Source organism: Anneissia japonica, unplaced genomic scaffold, assembly GCF_011630105.1.
Source record: "Anneissia japonica isolate Jap-2015-1 unplaced genomic scaffold, ASM1163010v1 scaffold288275_len480233_cov166, whole genome shotgun sequence".
Classification (NCBI taxonomy): domain Eukaryota; kingdom Metazoa; phylum Echinodermata; class Crinoidea; order Comatulida; family Comatulidae; genus Anneissia; species Anneissia japonica.
This window is the reverse complement of record NW_022738306.1, coordinates 354414-369349: the sequence shown is the minus strand read 5'-3', so window position 1 is coordinate 369349 and position 14936 is coordinate 354414. Positions and strand designations below refer to the sequence as shown.

At 35.1% G+C, this 14936-nt stretch overlaps 1 protein-coding gene across 4 annotated transcripts; it reads left to right on the top strand.

Annotated features, from left to right (window-relative positions):
* The first annotated feature begins 518 nt into the window (after nt 1–518).
* LOC117117527 lies at nt 519–14730 on the top strand. 4 transcript variants are annotated; one of them, XM_033261840.1, is made up of 5 exons: nt 525–618; nt 1887–2069; nt 4923–5022; nt 10978–13403; nt 14043–14730. In XM_033261840.1, the coding sequence occupies exons 3-5, from the start codon at nt 4932–4934 to the stop codon at nt 14319–14321; spliced, it is 2796 nt and encodes a 931-aa protein (XP_033117731.1). In that variant the 5' UTR covers nt 525–618; nt 1887–2069; nt 4923–4931; the 3' UTR covers nt 14322–14730. The 4 variants fall into 4 exon arrangements, with proteins under 4 accessions (XP_033117730.1, XP_033117731.1, XP_033117729.1 ...); XM_033261841.1 differs by lacking the exon at nt 525–618 and adding an exon at nt 1206–1266; XM_033261839.1 differs by lacking the exon at nt 1887–2069 and having other exon boundaries at nt 519–618.
* Nucleotides 14731–14936: the final 206 nt, after the last annotated feature.

Below are 14936 nucleotides of genomic sequence, written 5' to 3'. Positions count from 1 at the left end.
TGTAGTTTCTATCACATATAATTCCACTGTCTTAGTTAGGCCTAGGCCTAGTCTTATGCCTCATCGTCCCCCGCTACCTAGTACATCAGCAGCCCTTCCCCCATACAGTACAGACATTTGCTAGGTAACAACGTGATTGCACCTTCCTTCCCAGGTGTTCATATAACATTGACATAATTGTTAGCTAACCAGTTGTGTGTATTTCTTTGTGAAAATGAGTACCGTGGCGTACTCATTTTCACAAAGCATTTGCATCCCTCTTGGAAAGAGGGATTCGAAATAATTGTCTCCATATCTTCGCTAATTAAATTAATTACCGTAATTTAGCTTACACTTAATTTAGGGAGCACTTAAAATGTGAAATAATCATTTCACTACCCGACAAACTACATAATAGTTTCAAATTGCTGTACTATATACTCCAACATCACTGGCGCATAGTAACAACCAACTGACTGCAGACCATTTCCGGTCACACATTACTCTCCATAACACAGCACCCCCTAGTTTCGTCACCTCTGGATATTTGGTCCTGTTAAAATACAGACGTTCCCAGGGATAGATATGCCTATTCTAGATAGTTGAGCTTTCTGTACAGTACAAGTTTTACTATTATATGTGAGTACAATAAAAGAGTCTGTTGAATATTCACGCTCCTTTACATTGTGCTGCTAAGGTAGTACATTTTGTTGTAGAGCACTCATATTTTAAGATGGTGCATTGTTTATGTAATAATATTTTGCAATTTGCATAGCACACTCATTTTGGTTTGTGCACTCTTGTATTAATAATCAGTGTACCACGTCACACAGGGCTGACCCAAGCCATGTTTGAGTCTGTCGTGTGTTTCATTCTTGAAATCCTGAGCTGCACTGATAGATCTAACAAGATCGAAACGGTACTGTCTGCAGATTGGAATGTATGTATATATATATGTATATATATATATATATATATATATATATATATATATATATGTGTGTGTGTGTGTGTGTGGGTGTGTGTGTGTGTGTGTTTTATTTCATACGGTATACTGTATGTAAATTATACATATGAAATTAAACAGCGCCCTTACGTGTTTTAATTGTGAGGTTTTATTGGTGCTCATTGACGCATATATAATCCCTAAGAAAGAGAGATTATATACAATAAAAGACGGAATCAAGGCTGGATGTGCAACACATGTTTGTTGTCAACAAACACTTAGAAAGAGAATAAGTACCGGTACTGTATTATAGTAGCATACGTTAGGAGAACAACAATTAGGTGAGATTTTATGTTTTATGTTTTTATGTAGTCATTGACAACCACTTGTTCAGCTTAGTTTTGTTTACACTTTATCAATTTTTTACTAGTATTCTGTATTAATTTTCATATAAGGTAATTTGAATTTATCTCTGGATTGGAGAAAAATAACCAATCAATCGGAATTGTACATCAAAATCAGAAAAATTTGACCGATTGATCAATCTGCAATTAACAGATCGCGTAATTGGGCCCTAAATAACTGAATATTTAGGTATAAAAACAATAAATTAAAGTGAGTTAAATATGAATATGAATATTAATTACTAATAGTCTACACAGGTAGTCCAACATTAAAGCCTTGTCCAGACTATCACATTTTATTTGACAAAAACATGTGACATGCCTAAATATCGTCATGGTGACATCAATTGATGACCATTATGACACATCATGATTGTAGATGGGCATATAACAGTGTTTTTGTCAAAGAAAATTTGGCTTAAAGTTTGTTCACGCTGGGGTCGGTGTGTGTTCTATTACAGCATATGTCTATTTAATCTTCTTATTCAACATATAATTGTATAGGTCTATACAATAATAACTTCATGACTAGGCTATAATGTCCTGATATTTTGAAGGTCTGTGATTATTCAACCGAGTAAAGAGGTACGAAGACATGACCTAGCTGTGTTGACAGTCAGTTTACCCGCAACTTGTATAGACAAAATTTATTGAAGACGAGTATTTCGGACAAGCCTGTATCCTTCCTCGGCGTTAGTCGTTTTAATGGGAAGTACAACACATATCAAATAAAAACTGTAGTAAGTAAGCACCATGTGAGCAACTGCGTAGATAATGAATAGCTAAAATGTAAACGTAAATAACAGCCAGAATTAGAACAAAAGATTTCTAACAATTCACTGGTCCTTCCGCAGTGGTAAGGAATTATAGTATATTATAGTTATACAGTATATGCAGAAAAAAATGAACTGGTACCATGCAATGACATGACCTAGCTGTGTCAGTTTACCCGGAAACACCATGACTAATAGTCTTAAGAAAATCCGCCATTTTTCAAGAGGAGTTAAATAACAGTACCGTCAACCTTGAGGATTTAACAATGAGGCAGTCTACTATTTTAAAGATTACGAGGCCCAACAGCAGAATGGAAATACAACGTCATAGGAATTATTTGATCATACTGACAGCTTTATCAAGATCATTAAAACTTTACTGTGTTATAGAGGGTATTACATAGTCACACCTACTGAATATAAGATACAGATCAGATTTTTTTGTTTATCTTTTTTTTTTTAATAAATAAACAACTTATTTGACATTTAAAAGATCTTTAAAACAGATTGGCCTAATATACACATTGTTATTGTTTAAGTTTATAATAATAATAATAATAATAATAATAATAATAATAATAATAATAATAATAATATTATTATTATTATTATTATTAATAGTACTCATCATATACTAGTTGGAGTAAAAAATCTTTAAAATAGATAGACCTAATATACACAATGTTGTTAAGCATATTATATTATATTATTGTTATTATTATTATTATTATTATTATTAATAATAATAATAATAATAATCATATACTAATTTGAGTAAGGACCAACAAAAGTCTGTGACGATTTACCGTTTACAATTATTGGCATTTTTTGAGTTCCTAGTGATGTCCTTTAAAATATCCTAAAAATAGTTTTCACACAAATATACAAACTGTTGGACACACTACAAAAATCAATAAAATAGGCTTTAGGGTATTAATCTTTTATATATGGTAATTCCTGCAGCATTTGGTGACTTGGCTGCACATATTGATTATCTAGACATTTATGACACTCCTGGAGTGATTGTCGGCCTCCCTCTGAAATGATGATGATGATGATGATAATAATATTAATAATAATAATAATAATAATAATAATAATAATAATAATAATAATAATAATGATAATAACGATAATAATAATAATGATTATTAGAAGAATTAATAAAAAAATAAAAAATAATAATTACTATTGCCTATTCCGTCTCGATAATAGCAGTTACCAATATTATTATTATTATTATTATTATTATTATTATTATTATTATGTTATGTTATCATGCATGTTTTGTAAAAGACAAAACTATGTTTGTCTGTTCAAAACATGTTTTGTAAAAGAGAAAACCATGACTGTCAGTACAAAACATGTTTTTTAAAGACAAAACCATGTTTGTCTATACAAAAATCCCTCGCCTCTTCACGTTCTCTTCGTCATTCTGACCATCTCAAACTCATTGACAAACGTTGCAAAACTGAAACTTACGGAAGATTCTACTTCAATCGTATTGTACCTATGTGGAACCAACTCCCTCACCCCATACGTTCAAACTCGACAATATCTGGTTTTAAGCGAGCCTTACGCATATTTTATGAGCTTCAGTTTGTCAACGAGTTTGACCCTGCCAGCACTTGCACCTGGGTTACTAAATGTTTTAGTCATTTATGTAGAACTGTTTAACTTTCTTCTTTTTTCTTTTCGACTTATATTATTATGTATGTAGAACTGTGTAACTTTTTTCTTTTTTACTTATATTATTAAGTATTCGCCGTTGGGTTTTGTGCATTTGGAGAGCGTGTCGTGTTAGAGATGCTTGTACCTGTTGATACGCTCTCTCACTGGAATTTCTATTTATATATATATTTTTGTACTGTTGGCAGTGTAAAGCCGAATAAAATTTTTAAAAATTAAATAAAACATGATTTGTAATAGACAAAACATGTTTTGTAAAGACAAAACCATGTTTGTCTGTACAAAACATGTTTTGTAATAGACAAAACCATGTTTTTCTGTACAAAACATGTTCTCTAGTAGACAAAACATGTTTTGTAAATACAAAACCATGTTTGTACAAAACAAATTTTTTAAAATACAACATGTATTGTAAAAGGTCAACATGTTTTGTAAAAGGTCGCCGTACGACAAAACTTTTACTTTGTTAGCCAGAAACCATGTTTTGTAAACAGACAAAATCGTGTTTATTTAGCCAAACAGTGTTTGTCGTTTACTCAAACATAAAACTTTTTTTTCGCTTACAAAACACGATTAATCCTTACTTGTGTCCTCAATGTCACAATATAACATAGCTTCTTATATACGTTATAGAACAATACATAATGGGGAACAATTAGAGGAAGGGGTGGGAAAACTTGACTCGCCTGGCCTATTATATATAGTGTGGTAGAGGCCCCCACCGCTGATTCAGATTTCACAGAACCCATTAGACATATTGTTCTCCACTATACCTACTAGCTACCTAGCATGAATCTCACCTAGCCTATCTTATGGGTGATTATCCTAGGCCTGGTATAGGTGGCCAAGCTCATATTGGTCAATATTCGGTGACGAAAAATTAGGTATTTTTTTTTCACAGGAACCTACAAAAATCAAGCCAAGCGTCCACTAATTGAATTCAATTAGTGGACGCTTGGGGGTATAGGCAAATAACATTGGGAGTTGCAGTGATGACGTCACGATTGACTTATAATATATAATAAGAATAAAATAACAACAATAATGGTAATGATAATAATACACTTCCAGTACCAGTGCATTCATTTATGCTATTATTTAAAACCATTGTACTTGTCTGTTAATCTTCAGATTTAAATTATGTCACCAGCGAAGTCGTATAGATGTATCATAGCATTGCTTTCAATATTTCAATTTAAAATTGGCTCAGGCATACTGACTTTACCAGATCGTGAGTACAATTTCATTATGTCTAACATTCAAGAAATCACTATTAACAGCTCAATTAAATATTGGATATTAAATATTAAATATTTAGACATTGCAAACCTATTATTTTTCAGAGAATACAAAACTGGTATACTTAAAGCCCCATTCCCGGAAAAATTTCACTTAAAAAAAGGGTTTTTTTTTTTAGAAAAAATGAATAAGCATTACTCCAATGATTATACATCATGGAAAAATATTGGTATAACTTTGGTTTTAAGCAAAAAAAAAAAAAAAAAAAAAAAAAAAAAAAAAAAAAAAAAAAAAAAAAAAAAAATACAAAAAATACAAAAAAAAAATAAAAATAAAATATATAAAACTAGCACATATCAAAAAAATTCATTACCAAGAAATTTCATTATGACAACAAATTAAAGCTAATTTTTGTCATTAAACGATTTAACCATGAATGGAATTGGACTATGACTATGACGTTTAGTACGGATTTTAGGCATGGAAAGTGAGTCAGCATTTCTGAGGGAGAAACCACTTTCTTCAGATCTTAATTTTGGTAACCAGTCACGGAATTCATTAGACTTCATTAGGGAAATAGCAAAAGTGTAACAAATATTGTCCCGTCTCTTCTTTAGCTCCTCGATATTATATCAGCGTATATAGACAGGCCTAGCAATTCAACCTAATTACGAGCAAACACACAACTGCAAAAAAAAAAAAAAAAAAATCTTATACACATCTAGATAAGAAAAGAAATACAGACTATTTCTCAATTTCTCAAAGGAGATTACCATTTACTCGACGAATTCTTCGTTACTAGGCAAATTAAGAGGTTTTAGATTGCATCCGCTGGAATGCTCTTGCTTTTATGTATATTTTATAGTCAATAAAGTGCGCCCTCTCTAATGAAATTTGTTTTTGTCAAAGATCTTATAAACACAAGATAGATTTCTCCACGATTTACGCGTGCAAATTTTGTAACAATGCATGAAAAGCGTCCTCTTGCAAAATTGAAAACTTTTGAACCTTGACCGCTTTGATCATAATGTACGCCGCGCGACTTTACGTTTACTTCTATTTGTTACGCGTAAATCGCGGAGAACGCTATCTTATGTTTATAAGATCTTTGGAGAAGAGTAATCAGTTTTGAGAGAGGGCGTCCTAGTCGTTGGTTCCTGTTCTGCTGTTCACAGTGACACCCTAAAGGTAAAGTCGCGCGGTGTACGGTGTACGGTATGGTAAGAGCGGTCAAGGGTCAAAAGTTTCCAATTTAGCAAGAGGTCGCCATTCATGCCTTATTATAGAATTTGCACGCGTAAATCGCAGAGAACGCTATCTTGTTTTTATAAGATCTTTGCTCTTCTCTGCCAAATCTACGCTTCTATTTGTTACACGTAAATCGCGGAGAACGCTATTTTGGGTTTATAAGATCTTTGTTTTTGTCGAAGGTCTTATAAACACAATGTATCCGCGAGCAAATTCTGTAATAACGCAATGTACGGCGCCCTCTTGCAAAAGTGAAAGCTTTTGAACTTTGATTGCTTTCAACATGGCGTACACCTCGCGAATTTACCTTTACGCGAACCTGAACTCTATTTACAATTAAGGAACAATAACATAATGAACTTTGGTGTAACGCGAACACCTTATCTCAGATCTATGGCAACAACTAGGACGCCCTCTCCCAAAAATTATTACTTTCTGCTGCCAAATCGAGGCTTCTATTTGTTACGCGTAAATCGCGAAAAACGCTATCTTGTGTTTATAAGATCTTTGATTTTTGTAATTTTCGGCGCCTACTATATTTCTTCGCAGATCTATCGCAAAATCAAACATGAGAAATTTATCAGCATTTTGTGTGTGTATGTGTGTGTGTGTGTGTGTGTGTGTGTGTGTGACCATAGAGCTATTAAACAACTAGAGTGTTGACAAGATGACGAAGCAATGCAGAGTTATGTATGCGTTACCATCCAAGATGGCTGCCGTAGGAAAGCGCCACCTTCAGGCTTACTATACATATTATTACCATAGATAAGCCCTCTGACTGACTTTTATTTCATTAATGATAATTAGTATTGATAATAACAAATAATTAAACTATCGTAGCCAAAAAGAGGCCAAGTAGAGTATCTTATTCAAAAATAATACAAAAATTAAAATCGTGTACATTACATCCACACACAGCTCTGCGTATTTCGAACATTTAATACATTGCAGTTAGCGCTCTAGTATTCTTATTATATCTCAATGGTGTGTACCATCCAAGATGGCTACCATAGATTCAGCCAATCAAATTTTACCTAAGCACTATTATTTTTTTTAATGGCGCCCTCAATTTACACAGAAATTCAGTACAGCGAGTTACCCGTATGTTTGCAATTCGAACGTTGCGGTGTATGGGTGTAATGTACACGGTTTTAATTTTGTTTTTAATTTTTGAATAAGATGCTCTACTTGGCCTCTTTTTGGCTACGATAGTGTAATAATTTGTTATTACCATTACTTATTATCTTTAATGAAATAATAGCTAGTCAGAGGGCTTATTTATGGAAATAATATGTATAGCAAGCCTGAATTGGCGGCGCTTTACTACGACGGCCATCTTGGATAGTACACATACATACCGGTAACTCTGCATTGCTTCACCATCTTGTCAGCATTCTAGTTGTTTAATAGTTCTATGTTTTTAGGACAATTTGTTCGGCATTACGTCGTCTAGCGCTCACATGATTTGTCGGCGACGGTCGTACGACGCAGTGTGTGCCCGGCTTAAAACCCCACTCCCGGCAAAATTTCAGTTGTTAAGACAAATCTGATTTTTGTATATGTTATGAAGATTTATAAATATAATACGAAATTGCTAGTTTAACTAAACATGAACAAATGTAAAATAAGTCAGATTTGATTTTTAGTGTTCCACACACACACACAGAGCCATATATATAAAGAGTTGCGACATTCCGCTCCTTTCATAATCTGTACAGCCATAATACAATATTAAAATAGAGTCGAGACTTTTAATACAATAAAATGTACGTTACACAATTACACAAGTTGAATATATCACAGATCCTCTATATCATTTAACACTTACAATTATAACATTTACAGCAAAGCACAGTTTATATATTGCGGCCAACTGACTTATACTATTTTAATATTTATAAATAATAATAATCAAAAAATTCTCAATGTCGCAACTCTTTCTATCTATGGCTCTGCACACACACACCCACACCCGCCCACACACACACACACACACACACACAGCTCTGCGTATTTCGAACGTGGAATACATTGCAGTTAGCGCTCTAGTATTCTTATTATTTCTCTATGGTGTACATTACACCCATACACCGCAACGCTCGAGTTTCAAACATACGGGTAACTAGCTAGTGTACTAAACTTTCTGTGTAAATTGAGGGCGCAATTGCAAATGATGGTGCTTAGGCGAAATTTTATTGGCTAAATCTATGACAGCCATCTTGGATGGTACACACACACACACAATTCTGCGTATTTCTAGTATTCTTAGGCCTAGTTCAGACTAGGTGGATACACCCGGCTCAACTCACCGGGCTTTAATCGTTGCGGGGTGGGGTCTTGCATTGACTTCCGGGTAACAAAATGACCAATCAGCATTCAATTACGTACGCTGTGAGCGAGCGTACGTACGTTTGACGAGCAATGTTTTGAAACACGTTTCCTGGTTACGGTTCATTATTATGCAAATTCTCGCCTGGACAAATCCGCTAGTCTGAACGCCCGGCAAAGTTAAGCCGGGCTTAACGTTGAGCCAGGCTTAACTCATGCCTGTCTTATCTTCAAGTCTGAACGTAGCCTTATAAAGGCTAGCGTATCGTTAATCGAGTGGTGTGAACTTGGTCGCGGCGTAGCGAATGCCTGTAATATCACGAAATCACTGGCGTACGGTAATCCAGTAACAGACCCCAGATTAGCGTACGCCACTGATTTACGACAGTAAATCAGTCAGGAATAGACCAATCAAAATAAACCTAGATGTAAACAGAAAATAAAATGCGCAAATTACGAATACGAGTATTTCGCGCGAATACATACGCTAGCGTTCATTAGTCAGGGCCGTCGGAACCATACCGGCACCACTTTTTCTCAAAAAAAAGTAAAAATAAATAAATAAATAAATAAATATGGGCTAAAAGCTTAAAGGTCTTTGTAGCACAAGACCTTCAATCTCAGTATAATTCAAGCGGTGGGGGAGGTCACACAACAGGTTCAGAATAGATAAGTGAGTAGCACATAGCATTAATACATTAAAATGTTTGCCCCATTTTTAATTTTTTTTAAACATGGTAAAATATAAATATTTAAGTCTGAATGAGTGTCATAACCAGAATTTGTTTTGCAACTCCAACTTTAAAGTCCTTGATGAGATTTACGGCGCCCGTGAGGAAAGGGGTGTCTCAGGGAGTTTTAGCATAGGCCTATCTCCCATCCCGTCTGGAGGAAGTCAATAATTTTAACGAGGAACACTGCTTTGAAAAAGCATTTTTACCAGCAGAGAGTGCACTTTCCGAGTGTCTAGAGGGGTCGATTTTTAAAATTTGCTGACCTCAGCCCCAACCGGTGGGTGCGTGTGGACTACAGTGACGGATTCAAGGGGGTCTGAGCCGGCCGCTCCCCACTCCCTTAATTTTGTTCAAAAAAGGGAGAAAAAAGGAAAATGTAAAACTTAAATTAAGTCTGCGATTGCTATTTCTGGCCATCTAAAGGTGTCATAATCATAAATTTTCTTACCTAAGCCCCAACCACAGTGGGGGCTAAGGTGGTTTAGATTTTTGGTCTGTCAAATCCATCCCTAGCCCCCCTGTATTTTGAAATCCTGGATCCGCCACTGGACTACCTATTGGGCCCTCCCCCGTTAGAAAATTTCCAAGTAAACTTTGAGAAAAACAAAAGATACAATATTTCGTTCATGGTTGGCATAAACGGAGCCTAAGATGTCTAGCTATGTACAGGCTTTAAAACGATGGCTAGACCCGTGTGAATATTGTCCAATATATCGTAAGATAATAAATACGATTTTTTATTCCGGCAAACACTATTTGTACAGTAGTAAAGAATATACTAGATGGGGTCGTGGCAAGTCGTGGGTTGACAGTGCGAGAGATCCGATGATGTCCGTGCATACATCTTCACCGTCGTCGCGCTCGGTTCTCAAAATTCTATCTTACCGATTTTACGTCTGCATCTGTGGCCCAATTTTGGTTAAAATACATGTCTGTTTTCTATTTTATGTTGTAATGTCAATTTCGGATGCGGTATTTCTCCAAACTGTACTTGAGTGAAAAGAAGACCTGTGAAAATTTATTCGAATTATTGGAAAATTTTGGTCGGTCACGGAGGGCAACACAACATAATTTTTTTGGCCTAATCATAAAGTACCGGTAAAAATCATAATTTATAAATAACACAAATACACTAATAAAAATGCCTAAAAAATAAAATTAATTAAATAAAAATGGAACTAAAAAGTATATTTGATTGTTACAAAGATATGAGAGCGCATTTTCGGGAATTTATAACAAAAACAAAATTTTACCAAGGACTTCTGGACCCCAAACGGCACCCCTCCCACTTTTCTTCAACCACCCCTATATATATATATATAAATGATCAAAGAAAGGTAAATACAGTATTCGAATGAAGGACATAATAATACATCGTGAATCATACTTATCAATGAATGTTGTCCTATAAATAAATAAAGACATTGTGTAATAAAATGCCTCTGACAGGATTGGGACCTGCGACCTCTCGCTGTCAATGCGAGCGTCATAAACATTAGATCACAGAGGCCTCATTGTTGAGCAGATACAAATTACCGCCAGATACACTCTATTACACAATAAGTACGGCTGGAAACAAATAGTTGCATATATTATAAATCAAGTCGTTAACACTGTTTATTTTTATTTTTATACAGAAACTGTATCAGTGTATGGTATCGATATTGACATATGTTCTGCGACACATCAATGTCAACCAAGGCATCGATGTGGCTTGGCTCCAAAGGACGGAGATGACTGTGGATGCGACGCTGCGTGTGAATACTATGGAGATTGTTGCTATGACTACTCGTCTGCGTGTAATTCCTCTGAGTTCACCCCACCCACGGCAGATGCCAATCAACTTCAATGTGTGGCAGGAGATTCCATTATTTCTGATGGCTATTACACAATAGCATTATGCAGAGACGACAGTACCGTTAATATCGACACAATCGAAAAATGTGAGCATCCTGGTTTGGATGACATTCTCTTGACAATCATTGTATCGGATGGAGACAATAACATCTACAAAAATGTGTACTGTGCTCTATGCAATGGTGTGCCAATATCTGAGTTGACCGCGTGGGAGATTACTTTCAATTGTTTCGATGACGACGTTCGCGAAGAATTCGGTATAGAAACAAGCGCGCCAATCATTCCTCTATTACCTCTATTTCTTGGTACAACTCAAAGACCACCAACAACTACCGAGACGCCTCCTCCAAATATACACGAACAACTAGGTAGTACTTTAAAGTGTAACAATGTTGAATTTAGACCACCATCCGGAAAACAGGATTCACGACGAATTTGTAATTCAAGAGCAAAGTCAAGTTGTGGTGGGATTTACTTAAACACAAGTGTAATCCGGGCTTGTGAAATGAAGTACAAGGGTATTGTCTATGGCAGTAATGTTTATAAGAATCCACATTGCGCAATTTGTAACGATGATTCTTTTTACACTTGTGACGAGTTCACAACAAGCAGAGCGGTGTTTGGATTAACACCATTGACTGTAATAGTTGACTTTTCTGCTCAAAGTAGCATCAGTGTTCATTCATTTTATGGGGCTTACGTCACTGAAGGAGTCGATTGTGCTACTGGTGAAGTCTTTGATCCGTTTACCAACATGTGTCTTCAAGTAACGTGTAAACCTGGATTTATACTTCAAGGATCGAAGTGCGTTGCACCAGTAATCTCATCGGGGTGCAGTAACAGTGCCATTAATATACCTGATGAAATGTTCTGTTTATGCAAATTGCAAGAACAATCAATGCTTATTGAATATCAATATATAAACGATGAGAAGAATTTTAAGTCTGTAAATGAATTCATAAAAGATCTGGAAGTCCTAGAGGTAAAATATTTGGAAAATTCTTCAAAACATACGAATATGACGATTATAACAATTTCAATAAAAATAATAAAATGTCAGTTAGCGTATGATATATCTGATTTATTAAATATTAGAATCAATAAAACTAATGATTCCCAATTAAGCCGGGTGACTCTCAAGCAAAACTGTTCATTGACTGAAATACACAGTAGATTATTTTGTGAATACGAAAGGTTTCTGCTTTCAGATGATTTCTTTGAGAACTTTGATAATACTACGCGAAGCGTAAGTAATGGGAACTCTTCCACATTGATTCCTGATGATGGATATATTTTGGAGATCGTCCATCAGTTTGTTAATGAGTCTTCTATTTGTAGTAGTTTATCAATATTGACATGTGAGGTTTGTCCACAAATTCAATTAGATTCATCAGCATTCGCCGAGGAAGGTAATGGAACACTAGTTCACGAATTGACTGGACAAATTTTTGAAGAAAATGAGTATGTTTTTTCGAATTACTCAGACACCAGTAATGTTCTTGTGTGTTCTTTTCTGAACCAGACTGGACCAACAATTGTAAAAACACAATTCTTTGATTATTCTGGTGCTTTACTAATTATCAGTGTCGTTGGCACCATTCTCTCACTAATTGGTCTCCTCATTACGATTCTTCTACGTGTCGTCATTAAGGAGTTAAAGACACTTTCTGGAAAGATTATCTTAAATGTTTCCATCTCATTGTTTTGTGCATTATTGTTGACATTAATTCAAGGAAATTTTACTAAATGGACAACATTTTGTGAAATAGTCGCGGTCATCCTGCATTATCTGTGGCTTGTATGCTTTTTATGGATGAACGCCATGGCATTTGAGCTTTTTCGAACTTTCCGGTTTCTTAGAGCCTCGTCCCGAAGTGAACGTTCTCAGAAAAAATCGTATATCATATATTTTATATACAGCTGGGGAATTCCAACAGCCTATGTTGGAGTTATTGTAGGCATACGTTTTTGTGACTGCACAAGTTTAAACTTGATGTACGGCGATGATTCTGTTTGTTGGATTCAAGATGAAGTTGCATCATTCTTTGTGTTTGGTATTCCATTAGCTGTGATCCTTATACCTAATCTTATATTATTTGTGGCAACTATTAGAGGAATTCGGGAGGCTAGTAAATCTACTGCCGCCGTTAGTTATAACAAATCCAAGCGTAAACAATTGGCAGAGGAAATGGTCATCTACATCCGGGTAAGTTGACAACATTCCATACTCTTCGTATACTTATATTATCATTGATCACTCATGATTGAATCATGTCTATACTTAATAGTCAACTGCAATAATACTGTATCATGATTCATCCTATATTTTTGTTATGTTCACCTATGAAATCTACTTCTGTTACTAATGTCAACGTAGATGCATAGACAGGGTGCAAGATTTATTGCGGGTTTTTATGTTTAGTATGATTCTTGTATTTGTTTTTATTGATATTTATATGGTAAGAGCAGCTAGCTCAGTCGGCTAAACTGGTGGAAGCGCACCGTCTTTCGGATGAGACGTTTAAGCCGTTGGTCTCTTGTGCAAAACGGCCCATATCCACGTTAAAGAACTCAGCACACTCTTCAGAAGAGTAGGAGATTGTCTCCTGATGTAGTGCCCAATCACCACCAGGACCCCACTCTGGAAATGAGTCTTCTTCAGACTTCCGGGTTTATACTTGGTGTTCAGATAAACTAAATCTATCCAATAAATGTTATTTGCTTAACTATTGCTGTTATATAATCGTTTTACATACAAATTATAATTCTTTGTATTTTATATTTTACTTCTATCCTGTTTTATAAAATCAAAGTCAAACGAGTTTACAACTTTCTTTAATTTCAGATTTCAACAGTAATGGGATTATCCTGGGCGTTTGGTTTTCTTGCGTCGTTTGTCGATCACGTGGTGTTGTGGTATCTCTTCACAATACTGAATTCTCTTCAAGGGGTCTTCATCTTCTTAGCATTCAATATCACTTATTCAATGAAGAATATATTGACATCGAGTAGAGAGAAACAAACCTCTTCAACACCAAAAACTAAAGACACTTCATTAGCAACTCCTACAGTAAACAGAAGAGCTGTCCGTGTCGATGACAGTCGACACGAATCTCAGTTATAATAGCCAGGATAGGATTGGATTGCATGTTTTGGTTAGGTATAAACCTTTAAATCCAGCTTAGGACTATTTTTCCCACATTGACGATGGTTTCTACTAACATATTTATGACTGAAAAATTTGATAATTCTAAAAATGCAAGAATTGATATTTATATTTATAATTTAAATTTTATTTCAAAGTTTTGCTTTATTTTAATGATATGTAAGCTTTGGGCTTTAGATATACCATTGTAGTTGTATATCTAAAACCCCTGTACCAGGATGTCCCACCCTATTTTCTTAAGACTATTTTTGAAGTAGACATGAGGTATTATAGAATTTTATATTTTAATATTGTTATTATTATCATCATTATTCTAAAAATTAATATTCAAATTATATGTATTTATTGTATTATAAATAAAATATAAAAATGTATTTATAATCACAGTGGCGTAGAAAAATATTTTTCATTGGTGGGAGGGGGGAATGACTGGCCAGTGTCGTAACAGGCGGGGGGCAGGGGGAAACTGCCCCTCCCCTGACAGTTTTTACCGGGCTGACCAAGCCGTCGTACCGTGCTGGGTAATAAGAAAAAAGAAAGAGGGGAAAGGGAGGGAAAGAGAAAGAAGAGGAA